General features: G+C 38.9%; 2 protein-coding genes and 1 non-coding gene across 5 annotated transcripts in view; 2 read left to right on the top strand and 1 right to left on the bottom strand.

Annotated features, from left to right (window-relative positions):
• Positions 1–3,379: 3,379 nt before the first annotated feature.
• LOC122083976 (probable tyrosine-protein phosphatase DSP4) lies at positions 3,380–13,748 on the top strand. Of its 2 annotated transcripts, XM_042651936.1 has the most exons (6): positions 3,380–4,079; positions 4,219–4,312; positions 12,974–13,031; positions 13,112–13,155; positions 13,254–13,440; positions 13,547–13,748. In XM_042651936.1, the coding sequence occupies exons 1-6, from the start codon at positions 3,733–3,735 to the stop codon at positions 13,549–13,551; spliced, it is 735 nt and encodes a 244-aa protein (XP_042507870.1). In that variant the 5' UTR covers positions 3,380–3,732; the 3' UTR covers positions 13,552–13,748. The 2 variants fall into 2 exon arrangements, with proteins under 2 accessions (XP_042507870.1, XP_042507869.1); XM_042651935.1 differs by having other exon boundaries at positions 3,382–4,079; positions 13,254–13,748.
• Positions 13,749–15,324: 1,576 nt separating this feature from the next.
• LOC122085289 lies at positions 15,325–15,456 on the bottom strand. Its single transcript, XR_006142069.1, has one exon. It is a non-coding gene; the product is annotated as a small nucleolar RNA snoR111 (small nucleolar RNA).
• A 3,121-nt stretch (positions 15,457–18,577) lies between these two features.
• The window catches only part of LOC122084016 (protein CLMP1-like), a 34,357-nt gene continuing 30,218 nt past the window's right edge, over positions 18,578–22,716 (top strand). For both annotated transcript variants that reach the window (XM_042651993.1, XM_042651994.1), the window contains exon 1: positions 18,578–21,453. In XM_042651993.1, coding sequence (XP_042507927.1) covers positions 18,919–21,267 — 2,349 coding nt within the window. In that variant the 5' untranslated portion in view covers positions 18,578–18,918 and the 3' untranslated portion in view covers positions 21,268–21,453. The remainder of the gene's footprint in view (positions 21,454–22,716) is intronic.

Here is a 22,716-nt window from a genome sequence, read left to right as displayed (position 1 = left end):
AGGTGGTCCATCAGACCGTTACTCTTCACACCCTAGTCTCCAATACTTAAGGTGTCAAAAATTAGCTTGCACCGGTAAACTTGGTAACCTTGATCGGGATCAACTCGCTAAAATTTGAAACTTGATTGACAGGTGGTACGAAAGAAGGGTATCAATCGGTATGGTCCAGTTTTAATCTGAGTTGAACCGATTTTGATGTGAAAATGGTCAAATCAAAATCAAATTTGCTAGTGGTTTTTTGTATCAATTTATAATTGGTTTGGTTTTCTTTTTTATGTAACTTGGGTTTGGTTTATCATACAAATTTATACAAAACTATGCAAATATTGGATTTTTAATGAATTTGGACTGTTTTCAATTTCTTACAAATTTTGTTTCAGTTTTGGCCTAGGTTTTAAATGTGTTTCAATTTGGTTTTGAGTTCATTCGATCTCTGGTGTGGTTCGATTTGGCTTTGGGGTTCTAATAACCCAAATCGAAAGTTCAATTCGGTTCCATCCAGACCATTTTTCAATTCGGTTTTGTCAATTTTGTTGGTTCAATTTAGGCTTTGACACCCTTGGTATCAAGTTTAGACCTATTAATATTTGATTGTTTTTCAACTATACCTTGACACCTAATCAATATCAATAATCCACATATTTTAGCTGGAATAATCTAATTTGCTTGTTTACAATCTTGTTGACATAAGTCCCTTTATAGATTGATGACCGATCAATCGAATACAAAGATGATCATGCTAACTTATGAGGAAAATAAAAATGTATAAGGCATGGGCAAAGAAAGGAGAAATATGTGATGTTTAAATCATAGAGGAAATAATAAGGAATAGTTACAAAATAAGTTTCAACCTTTCCTTGCAAGCTCGTTGGTTTGTAATAGAATGGTTTCTTTCAGTAGATGGTTAGAGAGGGAAGGCCCAATTCCTATATAAGGGTAAAATGACACCCCCACTCCTAAGAAACATCAAAATCTCACTCCTTATTAATGCCTTTGTATTATATACCTCCCCATAGAACCTGATGGGGACCCAAGACTAGAAAGCGGTGTTTTGCCCTTCTTAAACGTATGGAATGGATTACCATGTGATATTCCTATCGTCGGCGTGTAGCAAAAGATAGGAATGGAGATTGAAGTAGTGGGTTGATGGTCAGTGCAACTTGGGCGCTTCTTGGTCGTCGCGTTTGGCTTGTGTTAAAAGGGGGTTTCGAAAGGCCACAACGAGAGAAAGTGTGAGCCCTTTTTTTAATCAACTTTTACGGTTTCACCGGAGAGGGATGTACGATTTTTTTTTTTTTTTGGGGTCGAAAGGGATGTACGAAATGACAAACAAAGTACGTGGAGCATGGCAGTTGTTAGAAAAGGCTTTTTTTTTTTTTGGTAGAAGCAGTTGTTAGAAAAAGCAAACAACGTATAGGACAACTTCCACAGTCCCAATCCCTATTGTACTCTCCCAAAAAAAAAAGAATAAGCATATTCTCCGAATGTACTCCTCTCTCCTCTCTCCTCTCTCCTCTCTCCTCTCCTAGTGGCGCAGTCCTCCCCCTACTCATGAATCGTACCCTCACTACCAACTTGAGTCTTACTCCTACGGTCCTACCCTGCATGGATAATGGACCGGATCCATCTTCTACCAAGAATATAAAAAATAAAAAATAAAAATAAAATAAAAATCCATCGCCCATCTGATGTTCATCACAGGTTGGATTTGATTTGATTTATTAAACTAAAGTTTGGTTTCTGTTGTTTTAGTTTTGGTTTGATCTCATTCGATCTTTTATCAGGTTGATTTAATTGATTTATTTCAGATTATTAGAGTTGTTATCTTCTTTTTTAGAATTGCTTATTAGTCATTATTTGGATAGTAGGAATGTCTTAAGGGATTTAGTTTAGTTTGGAAGTTAAAATTCCTTCATAATTTAAAATTTTTCTTGTGAAAGCTATTGCGTGGTGGTATTGCTACTAGTGAAAACTTGAATCAGTTTATTACTTTGGATGATTCTTGTCTTTCCTGGAGTAGTGAAGTAAATATATTCGCACTTATTCTTATCTTGTCATTTTTCTAAGAGGATCTAGAGAAACGTTAGGATTAGGAACAAAGTATCTCCAAGTTTCCTCTTTGTTTGATCTTCCTTAAAATTTGTTAATCCCTCAATCATCCCTAATTACTGTCTTATCTATCATTTGTTACTTTTTATGAGAAGCTAGGAATTGTTACTTTCATATCCTATTGTAAACCTAATCCTAAAAGAATATTAAGCAAGATTAATAAATGGATCTCGGACCTTAATATAGTGCCTTCTCTTCTTGATAATGAATCACCTCCGGCTCTTTTCATCTTTGCCAATGGATGCTTACCTTGACCTAACGCAACCTAACTCTCTTACTCTTATATGGTAGTTTTGTTAAAAAGATTGGTGAAGCAAGTTAGGTTTATATTGTTATTTACAATAAAAGATTTATAATTACATGAGGCCAAAGCAAGGGGATTACTCCAAGGATTTCAATGAATACAATAGTTGGAAGTCGTTGGCATCGACATTTGGACTAATTGTGTAGAGTTGATCCAGTGGACTGGAGCGCAATACTTATAAATGATCGTGGGAACCTTTTACTATATTATGTGATGTATTAAGGCTATTTTGTGCAAATTCATTTCACCACATTTGGTAATGAACTAAGCTTATTAAGATCAAAACTCATGTAATTGATGATGTACCTTCTCTTTTTTTTTTTTTCTTTTTATCTTTACCTAATTTTGATTTAAATTGTGGTTTTTTGGGGGTTCCCTTCACCCTAAGATGGTGAAATTATGACCCACCATGAGGTGGTAGTATCAAGGGTGAACCGTTTATATAATCGAACGGCATAAACCATATTGGACTAATTATTATTCAATTTGTGTTTTGCTTTCATGCATTTGTAAGAAAAAGCAATTACTTCGATTTCAGCTTTGAGCAATAAACAACTGTTAAAACGATAAAACATTAAAGTGAAAGCAAAGTGAACCGTATAACCAGATCCAATTAACTGAAAACCGACCACTAATCAGTTTTGGCAGGAATTGATTAGGTCAGACCGGGTCCGACCGGTTGACAATCCCTTGGGTTCACATTCTACAAGTACACTGACAATTACAATAAGGGTAGGGGTGGGACCACAACATTTAACGGTTAAGATGACATACACGTATGAGATCGCAGATCAGAGCACGTTAATTGTCTAGGCACTGGAGCACTCTACACTTTCAGCGTGGAAGGAACCGTGGAAGCGTACAAGAGGCGGCGGCTAAGCCACCGAGGCCAAGTTGGCTTTAACGTGTACATCAGTACATGTAACCTTTCGCTCATTTTCAATCTCTGCTTTTACCCGTCGTTTTTTAGAACCAAACGCCCTGCGTCTCGTGGTCTCTCTCTCTCTCTCTCTCTCTTTATACTAGGCTCTCTCTAGAGTCTAGACCAGACTCTCTCTCACTATCCGTATCAGTCATCAAAACTTCACCACCCCACAGCGCATTTTAACAAGAAGCTCAGCGAGACTTTTCTGCAAGTGGTTTTTTACTTTGTAGTGCTTCGAAATTGAACTAATATTGGAATTCAAATAGGAAATTTTCCAAAAAGCGTGCTGGAGATACAAAATAAAGGTTAAAGGAGTGAAGATCCGTTAAGATTCTTGGTATCGCTAGTTAGTTGGCTTCGATCATCATCATCATCATCCCGTGCCTTTCCGTTCATGTATATATATATACCCTTGACCCTCCTTCTCTCCCCAGCTCTCCCCACTGTTGACTGTCCCCCATTCTCTCTCTCTCTCTATTCATTTGTTGGCGCGAAAGTAATGAAAGTTGAGAAGGTCGGGAAAGAGATGTGTAGAGCGAATGAGGTTGCAGTGGATGAGGAGCTGGAGCTAATCCCTGAGTCTGAAATTTCGCCCACCGTTGCAGAGATTGATAGAGATGGAGAAGATATGTTTGTTCCGCCTCTTAACTTCGCTATGGTCGATAATGGCGTCTTCAGGTCTGGTTTCCCCGATACGGCCAACTTCTCCTTCTTACAGACCCTTGGCCTTCGTTCTATCATGTGAGTCTGAGTGGACACCTTTCAAGTTTGAACTCTCTCTCTCTCTCCTTGTTTTCTTCAGTCTTCTGGTTTTACAATTTAGATATGTTGTCTGTGACGATCCTCATGGTCTAGGGTTTTTGGTGGTGCTTTTGTGTAGATGTCTTTGCCCCGAGCCTTATCCGGATCCCAACACCGAGTTTCTTAAGTCGAACGGGATAAGGCTTTTCCAGTTCGGGATCGAAGGATACAAGGTACTTATTTATTTATTTATTTTTTAAATTGGATCGGTATTTTCAAGTTAGTATGCATTATGCCGCGAAGTTCGATTTGGAGGTCTTCATTTGAAGTTCATGCAGTGATCTTCATTTTTTTTGTCGGTATCTCATGCATGATTAGAGGATTTTGAGTAATAGAAAATTAGGAATTAAGGGATCGCGAGTTGGAGCTCCGTCCGCGATAATCCAACTTGTATGGTGTGCTTTGGGTATGTTGAGGACGGGAATTGTAGTAATATGGGCCTGTGAAATGTGCTTTGTTCATATAAGACTAACTAATATTGTGACAAGCTGTGAACTGAAGAAATGCAACTAGTGAGAAGCCAAAGTACATTATATGTCCGATTTATATTTGCTTCTCAAAAATCATCTTGACTGCTATTCGTTTTGCATCAGCTTAGTAATCAGATCTGATATTGTGGCGTGTAAGTTTCTATGATATTCTAATCCTCACATAATGGTCATTATTTGTATCTGTACTTCTTTCTTCATTATATGAGAAAGAGAGTTCTCTCCTGATTTTCACTAATTTGTTACAATAGGCAAGTATTCAGTACTAAGTTTTCTCATTAGAACAAGGAAAAAGGTAATGTAGCAGTAACCGCTGAAAAGTTTTAAAATGTTGCCAATGGAAGAATTACATGTTTAATTTACCCTTCTCTCTTAGGAAATGAATGTATAATTTTCCCATCTGAAGTTTCTGATCTTCAGTCCAGATAATTTTTTTTTATAATGAATATTAAAGTTTGAGAGTATAAGTTAGAAGAAATTGTAGACACAGAGAATAACTTTGTAATCATACCTATTGATTTATTGTTATTGGATCTGCAGTCATAGTTTTGCTTTTATTATTTTGAATATGTGCTTGAATGGATGATCTTTTTATTTACAGATCAATGCATTTGTTTTATTTCCCCCCCCCCCCCTCTTCTACTTTCATTTAGTGCAAGGAGAAAAACTAATTCATTTGTCCACTATAATAATTTTTAAGTATTGTGGATTTTCAAAGAGTCTCTGGAATTTGGACTTTGCAGTCCATTTAAAGCCTAATGCAAACTGCTTTCGCTTTTAGTTGTTATTAAAACTTAGTTTCTTTGGTGGTTAGTTGTCCTAGTTGTCTCTATTTCCTGGATTTGTCTTGCACAGCTACACAATATTATCACTTTCCCTTACAAACTAATAATTAATTTTGCTTATTCACCTACTATATGATTTTTTGAGCTTTGGGGATATATATATATATATATCTATGTATATATATTTCCTTCACATTGGAATATATAGGTGCATCTTGAAGTATGATAGATTTCTACTATAATCATAAATGCATGTGATAGGTTCTCTTTGTTTAACAGTGGGATTGTTGATATTTTATTTTTCTTAAATGCTAATAACTAGATATTCTATGAATATTTGAAGTTGCTTATGGACTGAGCAAGTCGAGTCGAGATTTTAAATCATGGTGCAAAGGTCTTGATTGGGGTTGTATCTCCTGGTTGTGGTGCCAGGCCATGTCAACTCTCTCTCTCTCTCTCTCTCTCTAACAGATGTACAAATACACACTGTTTCACATTAAGAGCAGATGTGGAGCCTCTTCCAACTGATACTTTGCTGTTGAACCTACTATTCTGACTCCTTTTTCTGTATCTGATAGAATATGGTAAATTTCAGATAAGTAGATGTAAATAGCTACTGATTTAGGCGACGAACTGGACCTGCTTCAACGTTGGACCAGTCGTGTTATAATGTCCCTTCTCCTGCTGGTCCCCATGGAGACACCATTATTTGTAGAAAACCAGAAAACTGATGGTGGCGGCCAGTTCTTAAACAATAGGAACAAACTGGTGGTGTTCAGGGAAGGTTATTGCTGTGGAACAAGGGTAAAATAAAATTATAGGCTAAAACTCAATTGGGAAGCATAGATTTTGTGTACAGTATTGAATCCAGCATCAGTTATGGCTCATACCGATATGTATTGGACAGAATTGGCTGCAAAGCAAAATAAGTCACCTTTTTGCTCGATACCAACAATACATATCAGTATCGGTCATGGCCAATACAGCCGATCTGATACTGATACTGACTCCTAAAACCATGTTGGGAATCGCAATACTTGTGGATCCTTCAAGGCTTCAATATCCACTTGGTTCAATATGCTTCCGTGTGTTTCTGTTATCATGAACTCGTTGGAATCTAACAATTTGTGCTCTTGGTCATTGTGATGCTAGTGAAAGACAACCTAGATTCACCCCCCACCCCAAAAAATAAAGATACGATAATTTGGAAAGATCTTTCTCCTTAGTTTCTGTTATACGTTTGGCCAATTTGTGCTCTTGGTCATTGCAATGCTAGTGAAAGACAACCTAGATTCACCCCCCACCCCAAAAAAGAAAGATACGGATAAGTTGGAAATATCTTTCTCCTTAGGTTCTATTATCCGTTTGGCCCATTTCTGATCCAACCACATGAATGCTTCTTTTAGAAGAAAGAAGAAAACAATGATGGGAGGGGAAAGTGAAGAAGATTACAAATTCATAGCCTTGTTATTCGTGAGTGTACTCAATAAGGAATAGACTTTATCAATAGATTTTTTTTTTTTAAAGTAGAATATTCTCCCCTCCCCCCCTCCCCTTTCATTTCATTTCATTTATTCCTGTTGCCTTCTTAGGTGGCAAGGGCCGTAGTGGGATTGTTTATCAAGATTCGTGATGCACTAATGTGTGCGTGTATTGTGTGGATGTGGAGTGAGTTGTAATCAAGGTTTTTGTTGCACCTTGATGCATATTGGACTAAGGGTCACTATGTATGGTTTCATGTTTGGGTTTTGTGCCTCCATGGTTTATAAGGCTATATGATGGCCATAAGATGATATGTCCATACCGGAACATGTACATTGTATCTATTCTTGACTGTTTGTTCCAGTATTTGGAGCACTAAATGAGAGCCAAAAGTTCATTCGGCTAAGTTCTGAAGTTTGTCCCAGGTATAGCCTGGGCCTTATATGTGAGTATGTGGCATGGGACCGATGGATGTTTAATGAATTTGAAATGATTTAATCATATAGGATGCCAGAGTGGATCTAACATGCTTTTGGAGATTACCATTATCTTTATTGGAGGAACCGTAGATCCTCTTAGGAAAAGACTACCTGCACTTACACCTTGCCCTATTAGTTTTGCAGAGGTTATTATATCCAAACAATGACCCAGATCCATGGTTTGTATTTTCTCATTATTGCTATATGGTTGTTTGATGACTGCAAGCATGATGTAGCTTGACTAAGAAGTGGAAAAACACCAAAAAGGGGGTTGTGTATTTGTTGTCCCCCCCCCCCCTCTCTTAATGTTGTGAAGCCTTAGTGGGATTTTGACCACTTGTCTTGTTGTCTTTAGAACATGCAATATTATGAATTCCCTGGCAGATTGAAGGTAGGAGATATGACAATATTTATTGTTTTTGTATGTCGGAACAATTAGATTTCCTCCTTAGAATGAGTGAAGAATGAATACTCCAGAAGTGAAAAGAAAGATATGTATGAAAATGATCTTGAAATTACTAAATGCATATTTTCTCCACTTCAAAAGTTATATTTATGTAGAAGAAATTTTTTTTTGGACATGGATTTCTTTTCTGAAGAAGATGTCAATTTATAAAAGTTCAACACATGTAGACTATCTTTTCCATTTCCTGCATCTGCCATTTTTTTAATTGGCAATATCTTGTTTTTCTCTGTGAATTTATTCGATAGATCTTAGGTCATCTTTGGTATCATTTTTCTTATTGATTTTTGTTCACAAAAACGATTTTGGTTGCATTTGGTATCATTTATGGAGCTTGTTGCTATTTAAAAAAAATTGATAGAACACAAAATTCAAAAAGAGATCAAGAGTCATTTATGTGTTTTGACCAAAATTGATTTTCAATTATTTTTGTGCTGAACTTTAATGCGCATGTGCTTAAAGTCCCAATATGGAGGGTAAAGTAATCATTTATTATGTAATTAGAAATCCAAGCCCCTTGCCCTCACTTTTTCAGTCCAAAGTGGAGAAAAAGAGTTATAAGGAAGATGGGTGAAGTGAACATCTCTTCACCCATTGATTCAAAAACCTATTTTGCATATAGGGATACCGAACTATTTCTCACAAAAAACCAATTTTCTCAAGTAGTTACCAAACCATTTTTATGTTTTGATAAAAAAATGGTTTTCATGAATGATTTTTGTTAAACGAGGTAAAATTAAAAAAGAAAAATGATACCAAAGAGGGCCTTAGTCTTTCTTGAACTATCTTTTTTCTGTTGTCTTTTGGTGTCCTTATATTGTAGCATTATTATTGTGTTGGGCATTTGAAATTCATGGCTGAGAGGCCCATGGTAATTATCGGTTTCCACTCAGGTTATTCCATCGCTATCACAGAACCTTCAGTTTTGACCACCAGTCGCCCATACTGTATGTTTCTTTTGTGGGGGGGGGGGACTATTTTCCAGTCTACTGAGGCAAAACTATAGCTATAAGTCTAATGATATCTTTGCTTTTGACAAATAACTTGTTATTTTTAATGAATACAACCCAGAATGTATGAGTTTTTTGCACTGCCCTTTAGCCACCCACCGCCCCCCCCCCCCCCCCCAAAAAAAAAAAGAGCAAAAAAAATCCTTGGCCTATCATTTCAAGAAAACTAACATATTTCTAGATGACAATAGCATTGAAGAAGTGTGCAATTGTCAATTGTGTAAGCAAAGTTTCCCTTTAAGTCAATAAGTGTACAGCTTATAGCAGCGTCTCTTTTTTACAAGCATTAAAGCTTGCAGAAAAGATTTCTTTGTCTGATAACCACTAGATGTCATCTAAGGAAGCGCATACAGGCTCTCAGCGTTGGTAAATTATTTAGTTGCAGATGCCTAGTTGAAGTACAGTTCGCACACATTTTCAGGAGTGCTCTTGCTCTGGCATCAAGCCCCTGTTAGGCTGTTACTTTCTTTACACAGTCCTCAAGTGATCATGAGTGGGAACAATCTTCATAATACAGTATTCTCCAGGTTCATCTGGATTCTCAGCCAGGATATGTACCATCTTCATATGTTCAAGCCAGAGTTAGTAAATTAGGCTGGCATATTGTTGTCAAATTGATTTTGCAGTATCTTATTGTGGAAACAGATGTGCAGAATGTTCTTCCTCTACTGTACACGGTTGTCACCAGTTGTTGAGTACTTTGTCAAATTTTAATATTTATGCAGAAACTTTTACTATCAGAGAAGCTGGTTTGACCCCTAAATTGTTGATAGATTAATTTTTTTAGTCATGCCCTGCATTGTGAGCATAGTTTCAACACCTCCCCTCACATGACTGTCATGCCTGCCAGGTTGAAATTGTGGCTTTGAAGTTGATGTAGCACAATGTACCTTGTACAAACATTTCTCCTGCAACTATCGATCATGTTCCTTCTAATGTAGCTTGTCCAAACATTCCTCCACCTCCCTAGCATGCATGTCCCTTTAAATCTTTTGGTCTGTACCACATTCATATTAAATCTCATAGTATTTGTCCAACTGTACCATTTTCTTATCAATTAGAGTGTATAGTCTTAGGTGTAGTCTAAATCACATAACCTTCTCGGCTTCTTGCTACAAGCCATTTCTCCTGAAAATTTCAGGTTTCAGACATCTGTATTAGACAAAGACAACACCTCATTCTAATTCGCCCAGGCACTTTCTAGGGGATTGTCTTCTTCATCTTCCCAACAACCAGATTCCTAGCGCCCTGCTTTTGGTTTACATACCCATTTCCATCTCACTGCGGCTGCGTATGTTTTTGCCATAAAATATAATATGGAAAATAATAATTATTTATAAATTTTTTTTCTGCCATTAGGCATGTTTTTGGTTGGACATGACTAATAAGCACATTTGAACATGATTAAGGAGATTAACTGAGCCATATGATGGTGGAGGTTCTCCATGGGTGCTAAGAGTAAAGATACCCTCACTATTTTGGTAAAACAACATCTTGAGATTTTGAAATGGTCTTTTTTCTTTCTTTCCTGACTTTTTATTTTTTGCATATCTGTGAAACATTTCCCCCCTTTCTAGTCCTTATACAATTTTGTATTAGTTTTAAACAAATCCCGTAAAATATCTTTGACCAAACGAATGCAACTTGAGTGGAACTTCTTATGCTTCCCCTTCTGCCTTATTCTGAAGAAAATCCTGAATCCTCTTCTTATCTTTTTTGCTCTTATTGGCTAGTGGGAACCAATAAGAAATCCTTTTGGTTTCTTTTACTATTTCATTGATTTAAAAATTCCTTGTTAAATGTAGGCTACTTCTATTCTACTACAAGAATTTGTTGGTTGCATAGAATAGCTTGGTTTACTTACCTCTCTTGACACACTTCAAACTGTATTAGAAGCTTTGAGACCTTTCTGTTGTGACCCCATTCGTGATTAATCAGATGTTCCTAGGTTACATATTAACTCCCTTGCAGACTGCCTACTCCTTAATTGTTCCAGGTGAAGGTTCAACATATTTTTTTACGTGCTTTTATGGAAGAACATCAGAATGCAGGAAGGATATTTAATCCTTGGTCTCTGTAGATCCTTTTGCTTATGCATGTATGGTTGACGAGTTCTTCATAACTAAAAACCTGCTGAATAATTGTGTGACGTTGAATTTTTAGTGTTCCTCTTAGCTTTTGACAATTCATTGCACAACCAATCTAAATGATAACTTCCGATTCTGCAGTAGCATGTACAATATGAATTCTTCACTTTCATTTCTCTCTTTGAAGAACTGAGAAGACAACTTACTCCTGTATATATTTATTTGATCTTTCAAAAATATTTTGGAAAAATTTCCCTCCATGGATGTTTTCTGATTGTTGTTTTTAGTAGATGATTTCAGTTGTTAAAAAAGTTAGGTGTCATGGGACATGGAGGGATACGGTAAAAATGAGGGTTGAAGTGGTGTGAAAGATGTCAATGCTTATTTAGTAACCATAAACATGGCCTTAAATACGAGTTAAAATGATGGAACAGTCATTTCATCAATAGAAGTTAGTTGATAGGCTTTTTATACTTGGTTGAGTTGGGTTAGCAGTCTCAGCGGGAGCCAAAAATGCTCCACCCAGGGGCTTACATGGCATCTCCCACTAGGATCTACACTTGGTGAGACTAAGCCTCATGCATGTCACATCTTGAAGTTGATACTTGGTGCGACAAGCACTCACTGTCTATACTCACATTATCAGCATCCTTATCTGTGACTACTTTGCAAATCTTACCCTCTCAAGTTATCCTTTTGTCAGTCCGTGTGAAACCACCTCAGGATACCTCCACAACCTGCCTCATGAAGCGATGATGTGTGCCTGCACAGTGATGGGGGCTTGACATTGGTGTTCTCGAGTTACTAATTTAGTTATGCCCCACCTTGATAAACCAACATGAGATGTGCATTGGGGACTGTTACAATACTTGGGACATTAGGAACCTCTTTAATAAATTAAACCAGATTACTGTAATTAAACAACCTAAACATTTAATCTTCCCAGTACAGAGTAGCAAAAGTTAATTCTGTCGATTGTATAACCACTACCTTGAGTTCTTTCTATAACTAGTAATGCATTCAAAAAAATAGAAAAAAAAAGATGTACATGTCGTTCTCCACAGTGCAATTTTTTGAGTATGGTCTTTTCCCTAACCTTTTCTACTGCTAACATAGCCTTCTTGTTTTGCATACAGCATATGAGCTTTCATAGATCCTTTTTTTATTTTTCCGCTTCCCCTCCCCCCACCCAAAAGAAAAAATTCCTGTGCTTGCTTCTAATGCCCCGTGGCATTTATATCCATTTACCCTTGTTCTTGTCAAATGGGTTGGAGTGTGACTTCTGACGACAATTCCTTCTGTAGATATGCAATTCCATGTGCGAGTATGCTTTCACCTATTTCCACCAGTAGAAGTATATTTTGTGCCAGTACACCTTTGTTCCCTTTGAACCACTTAGAGACAGTTTACTGTTTTCTCATCATTTCTTGTAGAAGGTCTGAAAGTGTACTGTAAACCTGGATCAAATGAATTACTTTCCGCTCTCTTACGACAACAAGGCAAATCCTAGTCATAGTGAATTTTGTTTCCTTCCCAACTTTATCAATTCATAACCTGAAGTCATGATTGTTGCTAGCTACATTTGGATTCAGGGTAGATTCTTCCAAAACTGAACATGGTGCTATTAATTTTTGGTCAACTTAATCCAGCCTGTCCAATGAAGCTTTGCCCTTGCATTGTGGCACACCATTGACGGATCTATAACATATTTAGTCAAAGAGCTTCTTGCTGGCACAGTGCACTATATTTTGGTAAATATTAGTTAAGGTGATTATCCTAGGAAAGATAATTTCAGTCATGAATGTTCCGGGTAGCTGAGGTCCTGTGTGCTTGGGTAGTATCACTAGAGTACGACAAATGCATACATAGAATGGTAATTAAGTGCAAAGATCTTGTGAAGCAATATGCCGATGTGTTTTTTCAAAAATTTTCCCAATTTTATTTCATGGCTGTGCACGATGGTTTTTTACTTCAAACTGGTGGATTACATACTGGGGAAGTAATTTATTGTGTTCCTGAAGGCTAATATTCTGGATGCAGGAACCTTTTGTAAACATACCAGAGGATATGATCCGCGAAGCACTCAAAGTTGTCCTTGGTATTATAAATGCTTAAATTGTTAAGTGTCTCAGTGTTTGATTACCAACTTGCTTATAATGCAATCTGCATTCCATGCAGATGTTAGGAACCACCCACTTTTAATACATTGCAAGCGGGGGAAGGTATGCATGTTAATCTCTCTTAATTCCCCGAATATGGAGTGTATGAACCTTCTAAACTCTTGTGTTTATTAATTTTATTTTATTTTTGTTCCATTTAGCACCGGACTGGTTGTCTGGTAGGGTGCTTAAGAAAATTGCAACGATGGTGCCTGTCTTCAGTCTTTGATGAGTACCAACGATATGCGGCTGCCAAAGCTAGGGTTTCAGATCAAAGGTTCATGGAGTTGTTTGATGTTTCCAGCTTGAAGCACCTGCCTTCGACATTCTCGTGTTCCACTCAAAGAGGTAACAACAAGCTTCTTAATCGGAAAGCTTTAGTTCCGAGGGAGGAGGATGGAAACCTAACCCAAAATATTAATGGGTGATGGTGATCTCAAATTTGGTTTGGCAGGTTAATGAATAAGAAATAAGAAGCATCGCTGTGCATGCTTGTTCCCCATTTGTAGCCCTCCTCCCCCAGAGGTAAGGAGTGGTTGTAAGCAATCTATTGGGACATTGTTGTAGAGCATTATTTTCTGCTCTGTATCATGTTTAGCTGGATTTATGTTGGTTTAATCCTCCTTTCTTGTAATCCTAATGTGATTTTTGTTCCAGACTTTGTCGTGTGTAAATCACCATTTAGCGAAAGGAAGAACTATAGAAGTGGATCAAGGCAAAAACCAAGTGAAATTTTAGCTTGAAAAGTTAGAAATGATTAGGGAATCTTTATAAAAAAGTGCCAAGGATGAACAAGAATTGTGAACACGTTTTTGGCTCTCAGGTTGGTGGTATGGAACTTGGGATGGCCAAAAACGGTTAATTGCCTTAGAGGTGAAGCTAATTATCCAAAGGTCTACGTTTGTACCTCCCAGTAGCAAGAGCCTTATCCACTAGGTTGCTTTTTTATCATGGCTTGGCCTTGGGTTAGCACATTAACAATTGTTTGTGTTGATGAGATTCAAACAGGGTAACAAGGATGCTCTTGTGCTTCGACAGAAATGTGTTTTAGGAAAAATAATTTATAGGGACGAAGAATGCGACCAGGAGAATGGAAGTGAATTGATGGCACCATGGGGCAAAACTGTTGTAGATCACATTTTGCAGGCAGTTTCTCTTCACCCATGGCAGAGGAAGAATTTCTTTGGCAATGGGTCTGGATGGCTTAGGGAGGGCATCATTTACTTCATTAAGGAACTAACTGGATTCAGATTACCAATGGGGTTGGTGGCCTGGTGGTGAAAATGTCTTCCATCACCATTCGAATTGGCTGGCTGTGGGTTTGAGTCTTGTCATTGATTGTGGGTTTGAGTCTTGACATGACCACTATTGCCCATTGATCCAAACTAAAGGGGACAGCCATAAACAAAACCAATGCAAATCTGGTTTGAAATTGGATGAACCGACCCATTCAAGTGAACCATATCGGGATCGGGCCTCTCTATTTGAATCAAAACAACCCTAAAATCGCTTTAGAGCTCAAAACTTCATTAACCGCTCCGATCACCCTAATTTTCAACCTGAAACTTGCTGAAAGCCAGACTAGGGAACCATCATCCTCATCCAAGACCGTTCCAGCCTCTCCTCTTGCTCCCCCACTGCAACCCCAACCCGCCCGGCATACCACCAGCTATCCTGCCATCGCAGCTTACCCTTTCTCTCACGCCCTCTACACAAGCAACCAACTACCCACTTATTCTCAAAGTTTCACCAACCATGCATCAAGATACTACTAACACAACATAAATAAATGAAGAACTAAACACATAACAACATAAAATTAATAAAATAATGTTCGCTAGAAGAAGAAGAAGATAATTTTAACCTGGAAACAGACGGGAACTTATAATTTAATTAGGAATGGAATGTTCCTTCCTCTGCACCCGAAAAAAAAAAAAATAAGGATCTGAAGACTGAGAAAGGAAGAGGTTGAGGATTAGAGAGTGCATCAGCTTTTATGCAGTAACCATCTTCAAATTGGGATATAAAGCATCCCAATCGGTTCAAAGTGAAGAATTAAGCAGTACATCATCTGCACTCCTCCCGTCGTTAAGATCCAAACCCAATTTGAACAAAAATAAAAATAAAATAAAAACGGATAACCCATTAAAAAACCAGAAGAAGAAGAAGAAGAAGAAGAAGAAGAAGAAAAAGAGAGGAGAGGGTTGGGAAGGAAATCAGAAAAAAAAAAAATTGTTGACGAGCAACAATCGAATCGCCAATGAGAAGAAATGGCGACTGAAACGATAGGTGGCCCACTAAATTGTTATTCCTCTGCTTCCCATCAACGGGAGACACCAAATGTTAACGCCTCTCATTCTGTTGTACACTCAAGAGGACCCTTTTATTAAGATTTTTCATCCCATAAGAATCGCTATAAACAACCCTGAAACGAAACCCTAAAAAAAAAGACTACTTCCATTAACCTAAAACCCGCCCAGACTCCAATAAAGCCACAAATCCATCGGATAGAAGTGATCTAAAGCAAAAGATAAAGAGCTGAAGTTTCGCAGAAAAGGTCAAAAGGATTCTGTGCCCCAGCCACACACGGGCGAAATGACTGACCCGCTTCCATAAGAGATTGAAATACTCATTCTATGATGCTATCAGACGTTTTAAATATCACACTCTAAACAACCAAATCTGGGTGAGTGGTAGTAGTGCTTTAGCGCTCGCAAGTTACGAAGACCACATTTAATCTAGGGTGTCGATCTCTTTATAATGAATCTAAATCGTCGATCACTCTCATTCTTCTATTAATGACTTTTACCTCCACAACCGGTTTCCGTTGATGTATCGATTGTTTGTATTCGAGATTTTGCAAGTCCTCGATTTCTGAAACCACAGGCAGAGCCTATTTCAACAGGCTACGTCACCATGACAGATGTTTCACCCTCTTCTTCGTCGTCTTCTTCGCAAAGATCCTCGCCATCGATGCCATGGCACATCGGTCACAGCCTCTGTTGGTGCCATGGTCATTTGGTAGGGTTTGGGAATCGTAGTCCTGATCATAATAGTGGTTCCGTTTCCATCTATATCTCTCCATATCAACACAACTTGTGTTAGGGTTTTTCGGGATTCAGTTTCTGTTTTACTTCTTTAGTTCCAGAAGAATTGATTACTGATGCAGCTCCATGCTGAGTTAAAAATAGTTTCTCTGTCTCTGTTTCTCACTGATGTTCCTGTCGAGTTTTAGGGTTTTTGGTGGTGATTTGGTTTCTGTATCTGGTTCCTTGGAAATGTTCGATAGAAAATCTAAGCGAAGTGAACCACTGAGATCGAAAACTACATCTGAATCTGAAAATTGAAAAGAGTTAGTTGCAGAGCCTGGAGAGGCAGCTGAGGCTGAGCTCTACCAATTTAAACGGTTCAGTGTGTCGCTTGTCGGAGCGAGAGAAATATAATCCCCTCTCTCTCTCTCTCTCTCTCTCACACATCTTCCTTCTCTCTGCTCCTCCTTCTGGTGAGGCCTCACTGATCACAACCTCCTAAGATGCTCTTCTTGCTCCATGGTTCGCAAGCAGATTCCTCAAGATGGCCTGGTCTTGGATGAAAATGGAACCTGAGTATTGCAAATTGGCAAAGATTTAGACTGCATTGCCTGAAGAAACAAGTCTCTTGTTAGTTTTCCTGGCCGTCCACTGGGTTGGGGAAGCAGGTCCACCACCTCCCCCACTTCTCTCTCTGTCTCTGCAGATGATTGAATGCGACAAACCAGTGAAGTTTTACCGAAAACGGAACAGCAGAAAAGAGGGACGACCTGCAGCTTTTTTTTTTCTGGTAAAAGACCTGCAGCTGAGAGAGTATCCAGAAAGAACAAGTAATCGGTTGAAACAAGTGAACGGCTCAGATTATGTCTTACAAAAACAACGGCTCAAACTAAAGGGGGTGTTTACAAGTTGGGAACGCTTAAGCACTGCGACCTTTTAGCCAACAAATCTCCCCCGTAGAGAAATTATAGCACATTTATTACCGGAAGCCAAATGGGTGGGCTTAAATTGGTCGGTTTAGATTTATTTATGTGTGAGAATGAGTGAATAAAAAACACGATCCAATAAGGTTGCACCCGTTTCATTTAGATTTTGGTTTTAGTTTACCATGTAAATATATTTATAAGTATAAAAAAAAAATGGTATGTTTTTTTTAATGAATTTTGGATTGGTATTGGTTTTCATCAGGTTTTTTCAGTTCGATTCAATGTCTTATCGGGATGGTGTGATTGAGTTTCACAAAACCTTAATCCAAAATATGATCCAATTAGCTTATATTGATTTGGATTCGATTTTTTCATTAATTCGGGTTATTTTTTGACACCCTTACAAGTTACAATCTAGTGGTTGAAAGTTCAAGTTGAGAAACAGTCCTACTACAAAAATGATAAGACTATGTACATTATGACCCTCACAGAACCCATAATAGTTTGAGCGTTGTGCATTGAGTGTGTCCTCTCCGTGGTCATAGTTTTTGTTTTACCACTTAGGCCACAAATTTTGGACACCATCCGGGTGCCATGTGTATATTATGGTTTAAGGGTGTCAATTGGGAATCGAAACAAAATACCAAAATCGATATTGAGTCAAACTGAACCGAATTAATTCGGTTCAAATTCGGTTTCAGTATGTGAGTATGCTCCTCAATTCGGTTAGGTTTCTGTTTCAAGTGTAATAATCATTGGTTAGAATCAAAACCGAACCAAATTATCTTAAAACCAAAAAAAGGAAAAAACCCTAGTATAATAGTATCGTTAAGATTCAAGTGTGATTTTTTCAATATTCAATTTTGAGAATTCAAGAGTTTTTTTTTGCAAGTTTTTTTCTTTTTTTTTTCTTTCTTTCTTTTTAGGTGGTAAGTGTTTTTTACAATTTATCATCACATATTTACATGCTAAGATAATTTTGGAGTTGACAATGGTCATAAGGCCCATAACTTGAGCCCATTATGGCTTTTTGGTCCATCAAAGTCATGGTTCAAAAGTGAAACAATTTTCATAACCAAATTAAAACGAAGCACAAAACTGAATTAAAATTGCATATCAAAACCGAATTAGAATTGAAACCAAATCGAGCCAAATTGAATCGACTTGAGTATCTAAATATGGAACCGAGTTGATTCACAATTCAATTATAGTCCACTTTACCATCATTTGGAACCGAATCAAAATTGAACCAAATAATCAAAACCAAACCGATTAACACCCTTATTATGGTTGTCCCATAACATCGCATAGGCATAGACATGGATTGAATTATTGGCATCCGTATCAATATTGGTCTCGGTCGCCGATATATCAGTATCAACATCAATATTGGACGGTTTTACCCTTATTTTTCTTAAGAAAATGTATTTTTTTATTTATAATTTTGTCCTTCCAAAATCGGTATCGGCAATACGAATCGGCCGATACGATTACTAAAACCATGCTCGAAGCTAAGACTGTAAACACATCCACGAGGAGTCGAGGATCAAAACAAACGCTGCTGCGATATGCTATCGATATTGAGGGTCGGAGAAGAGAAGTATCTGGATCTGTTTGCTTTCTAGGGTTATCAAAAATCGTCTCCATTGTTGATCCAGAATTGCTTCTGTAATTCCTCCTCATCTCTATCTTCAATTGGGCACTTCTTTTTCTTTTCTCATCTTCCTTTCCAATCCATTGTTGGAACTTGGAACTCAACCAATCCACAACCTCAAAAGCTTCCCTATAGAAGCAAATCCATAGTCTAAATGTGTCGAGTTCCTTGATTGTTTAGATTATTGTTTTCTGTTTAGGGACGAATAGAGGGAGAGATGGGGAAGTCGGGAGGGAAGAAGAAGAAGGCTGGTGGTGGTGGTGGCGGTAGTGGAAACGCGGTCACGGGTGATCTTCCTGTCTCGGCGGCAAATGGAGTTGTTGATTTGGATTCCTCAATCTTCTTGAAACGGGCCCATGAGCTCAAGGAAGAAGGGAACAAGAGATTCCAGGCCAAAGACTACGCTGGTGCTCTTGAACAATACGACCAAGCTATTCGCCTTACTCCCAAGTCCCACCCGGACCGTGCCGTCTTCCACAGCAACCGTGCTGCTTGCCTGATGCAGATGAAACCCATCGATTACGAAACCGTCATCGCTGAGAGTTCATTGGCTCTGCAGGTCCAGCCCCGATTCGGACGAGCTCTCCTCCGTCGTGCCAAGGCTTTTGAGGCTCGTGGTAAGTATGAAATGGCGATGCAGGACGTGCAGTCCCTATTGGCTGATAAGCCCAATCACCGAGACGCTTTGGAGATTGCCCGTCGCTTGCGGGTTGCGCTCGGGCATCGCCAGGAAGCCCAGCAGGATTTCCAGAGCCGCCCTTCCCCTGCTGCCCTCGGCGCTTCCGCTGTTCGCGGTGCTCCAGTTTCCGGCCTCGGCCCTTGTTTACCGGGACGGCCGGCTCCTAAAAAGGCTACAGCTTCAGGAGCGGCAGCGGGGACGACGTCAGCTGGTAACAAGGCTGAGAAGACCCAACTCCCTCTCGTCGCCGAAGATGGTCCGGAGCTGAAAACCCAGCAGCCGAAACCTGTTTCCAAGCCTTCGAAAGTTTCTTTGGAATCCGCTCTTCATGCGATTGAGGACAATACAAAGGTTCAGTCTTTTTCTTCTTCACCATCCTCGTTGCCTGTTAATGGGCAGGCCTCAGTATCAGCTGCCACCCGATGGAGGCCATTGAAACTCGTTTATGATCATGATATCAGGCTTGCCCAGATGCCCGCCAATTGCAATTTCAGAATGCTGAGAGAGATTGTTAGCAAACGGTTTCCGTCCTCCAAATCAGTTCTGATTAAGTACACGGACGCTGATGGTGATTTGGTTACTATGACCTGTACTGGTGAACTCAGGTTAGCAGAGTCTTCTGTGGACACCATCCTGCCGAAGGAAACTGAAACAGTGAAAACCAATGGGTTGGGGATGTTGAGGTTGAATATTGTCGAGGTTAATCCTGAGCAGGAACCACATTTGGTGGAAGAAGAGGAAGAGAAGCCTGTCGAGGAAGAAATGGCCAAGGGAGATGAAGGTGGGTGCCATTCTTCAACTGGTGAGTCTGTGGGTGAAGTCGTAGACACAGAGATCTCAGATACTGAGCAAGAAGCTCAGAAGGAGAAGCCGGAATCTGCTAATGATGCCGAGTGCAAAGAGGTTGAGATTGATGATTGGTTATTTGAGTTTGCTCAGTTATTCCGGACCCACGTGGGTATTGACCCCGATGCTCATGTTGACTTGCATGAGCTTGGGATGGAGCTCTGTTCAGAGGCTCTTGAGGAGATAGTGACGAGCGAGGAGGCTCAAGGCCTCTTTGACATGGCTGCTTCTAAGTTCCAAGAAGTGGCTGCTCTGGCTTTTTTCAACTGGGGAAATGTTCACATGTGTGCAGCAAGAAAGCGGATACCTTTGGATGACTCTGCATCAATGGAGTTGATGTCTGCCCAGCTTCAAGCAGCTTATGACTGGGTCCACGAAAAATATTCTTTGGCTGGACAGAAATATGAAGAAGCTCTCCGGATCAAACCAGACTTCTATGAAGGGTTGCTTGCATTGGGACAACAACATTTTGAGACTGCAAAGCTTCACTGGTCCTTTACTCTTGCAAATAAGATTGATCTCTCAGGTTGGGATTCTACGGAGACAATCAAACTCTTTGATAGTGCTCAAGAAAAGATGAGGGCGGCAACTGAAATGTGGGAGAAGCTAGAGGAACAGAGGGTTAATGAGCTCAAAGACCCAAGTGTGAACAAGAAGGATGAACTCTTGAAAAGAAGAAAGAAGCAAGGATCAGGTGTTGATGGGGGTTCCTCTGAAAATGGGGGTCCTGGAGCAGCTGCAGATGAAGCAGCAGAACAAGCAGCTGTCATGAGATCTCAGATACATCTCTTTTGGGGCAACATGCTTTTTGAGCGGTCTCAGGTTGAGTTTAAACTTGGTTTTGATGGCTGGAAGAAGAATCTGGATACAGCAATTGAAAGGTTTAAGCTTGCCGGGGCTTCTGAAGCTGACATTGCAGTGGTGCTAAAGAATCATTCATCTAATGCTGATGGGGTTGAAGTTGAGGTGTCAAATCCAAGTACCGATGCCAGTACTCAATTGGATCATAAGGATGGGATCAAGCATGTTGTGGAAAGGTGACTTGGAATGAGTTGTTTAACTTGCTTGATGGTTTCAATGGATTGCCTACACGTTTGTTACTTGACTTTGACATGGATAAAGAAAGGGATCATCCTCATATACCAGTTTTCAGCTAATTACATTGATGGGTTTCTGATTTTGATTTTTTGTCAAGAGGTAGAGAAATTGGGTGTCAACGCAACACAGGTGTGTATTTACTCAAAACGATTTTGTATTTGAGTACTTGAGAATGACTTTTAACATAAACTGTGCTTTAAGGTCTGCTTGCTATATATATATTTATACACTTTTTGCTGGGAGTTATTTGATAGTAAGCTTTTCAGTAATATGTTCTGTTCAACTGTTTGTGCACTTTATATGTTTTCCGTTTAACTGTTTGTGCATTTTATATGTTTCAAAATAAAATTTGTATGGCACAACCCTCTTTGGAAAGTGAATACCCAGTTACTATTGTATGTAAACTAAATGAAGCTTGTAGTTTCTTTAGGGGCATGGAAACTGGCAGGGCAGGTAAGACACCAACTAAGCAAGACAGATCACATGTTTCACGAGAAATAAAAGAAAGGAATAGATGAAAGACAAGGGCAGAACACAAGCAGCAGGAATGCTTCTGGTTTGATTGTGAAGAACAGTTAGAAACAGTTTCTCTCTTTCATGCCTTGATGGGATTGATTCGTTTCTACTCTATGGTCTTGTACTTGTGATGGATTTGATTCCAATTTAGTCAAGACATAGAAGATCAGTGAACCCTAGGCTAATAATATCACTTAAGGGAAGTAAAAGAAGGTATAAATGGGTGGAATAGAACATAAGCATCAAGAATTCTGGTTGTCTGGTTCATTAAAATGACCCAGGAATTTCTGTCTTTTGCTTTCTATTTGTTTCAAATTTCAACAAATTTTTACGGGAATTGTCTTTGAAGCAATTCAAAATTTGTGAAGGACTAATATGTAAGGGTGGATGAGTAGATCCTAAGGTCCCTTTCTTGTGTGTTAAGTTTAAGCTCAAATGGAGTTTCCAAGTGGTATTATTTTTACCATTGAAAGATCCAGGACAGCGGAGGGAGTGCACACTATAATAATACCAAACCCTAGAAAACCAGCAGTGAAGAAGAGAAGAGAAGAAGAATCAAAGTGATGCAGATTCATCACCAAAATGGGCTTGTTTTCTTAGGAATAAGCCTATGGTTGGGTTGTATGCATATTGGGCCTTTGGTCCAAGGGTTTTTTAATGTAATAGGCCACTTTAATGAGCCTGAACCATGGGTAATAGGTATGCATACGGGATTAGTTACTATGGTTTACATGTTTTGGTCTAGTAGTGGTTTGGTTCATTGGTTGAACCAGATATGGGGTCAATAAGTGCTTAGAAGGTACTTTTACTTTTACTTTTTACTTTTCTAGAAAGGGGGAGGGGAATCAACTCACTTTTGTAAGTAATGGTGGGTGA

Source organism: Macadamia integrifolia, chromosome 7 (assembly GCF_013358625.1).
Source record: "Macadamia integrifolia cultivar HAES 741 chromosome 7, SCU_Mint_v3, whole genome shotgun sequence".
Lineage (NCBI taxonomy): Eukaryota > Viridiplantae > Streptophyta > Magnoliopsida > Proteales > Proteaceae > Macadamia > Macadamia integrifolia.
This window is presented reverse-complemented; position numbering and strand designations above follow the sequence as displayed.

What these genes read in the sequence shown, in the direction of transcription:
- LOC122083976 (XM_042651935.1), top strand. Translation starts at nt 3,733, where the DNA reads ATGTATATATATATACCCTTGACCCTCCTTCTCTCCCCAGCTCTCCCC. An exon ending in AGCACTCAAAGTTGTCCTTG is followed by an intron (nt 13,032 to 13,111) that starts GTATTATAAATG and finishes CATTCCATGCAG; the next exon opens with ATGTTAGGAACCACCCACTT. An exon ending in TACATTGCAAGCGGGGGAAG is followed by an intron (nt 13,156 to 13,253) that starts GTATGCATGTTA and finishes TGTTCCATTTAG; the next exon opens with CACCGGACTGGTTGTCTGGT.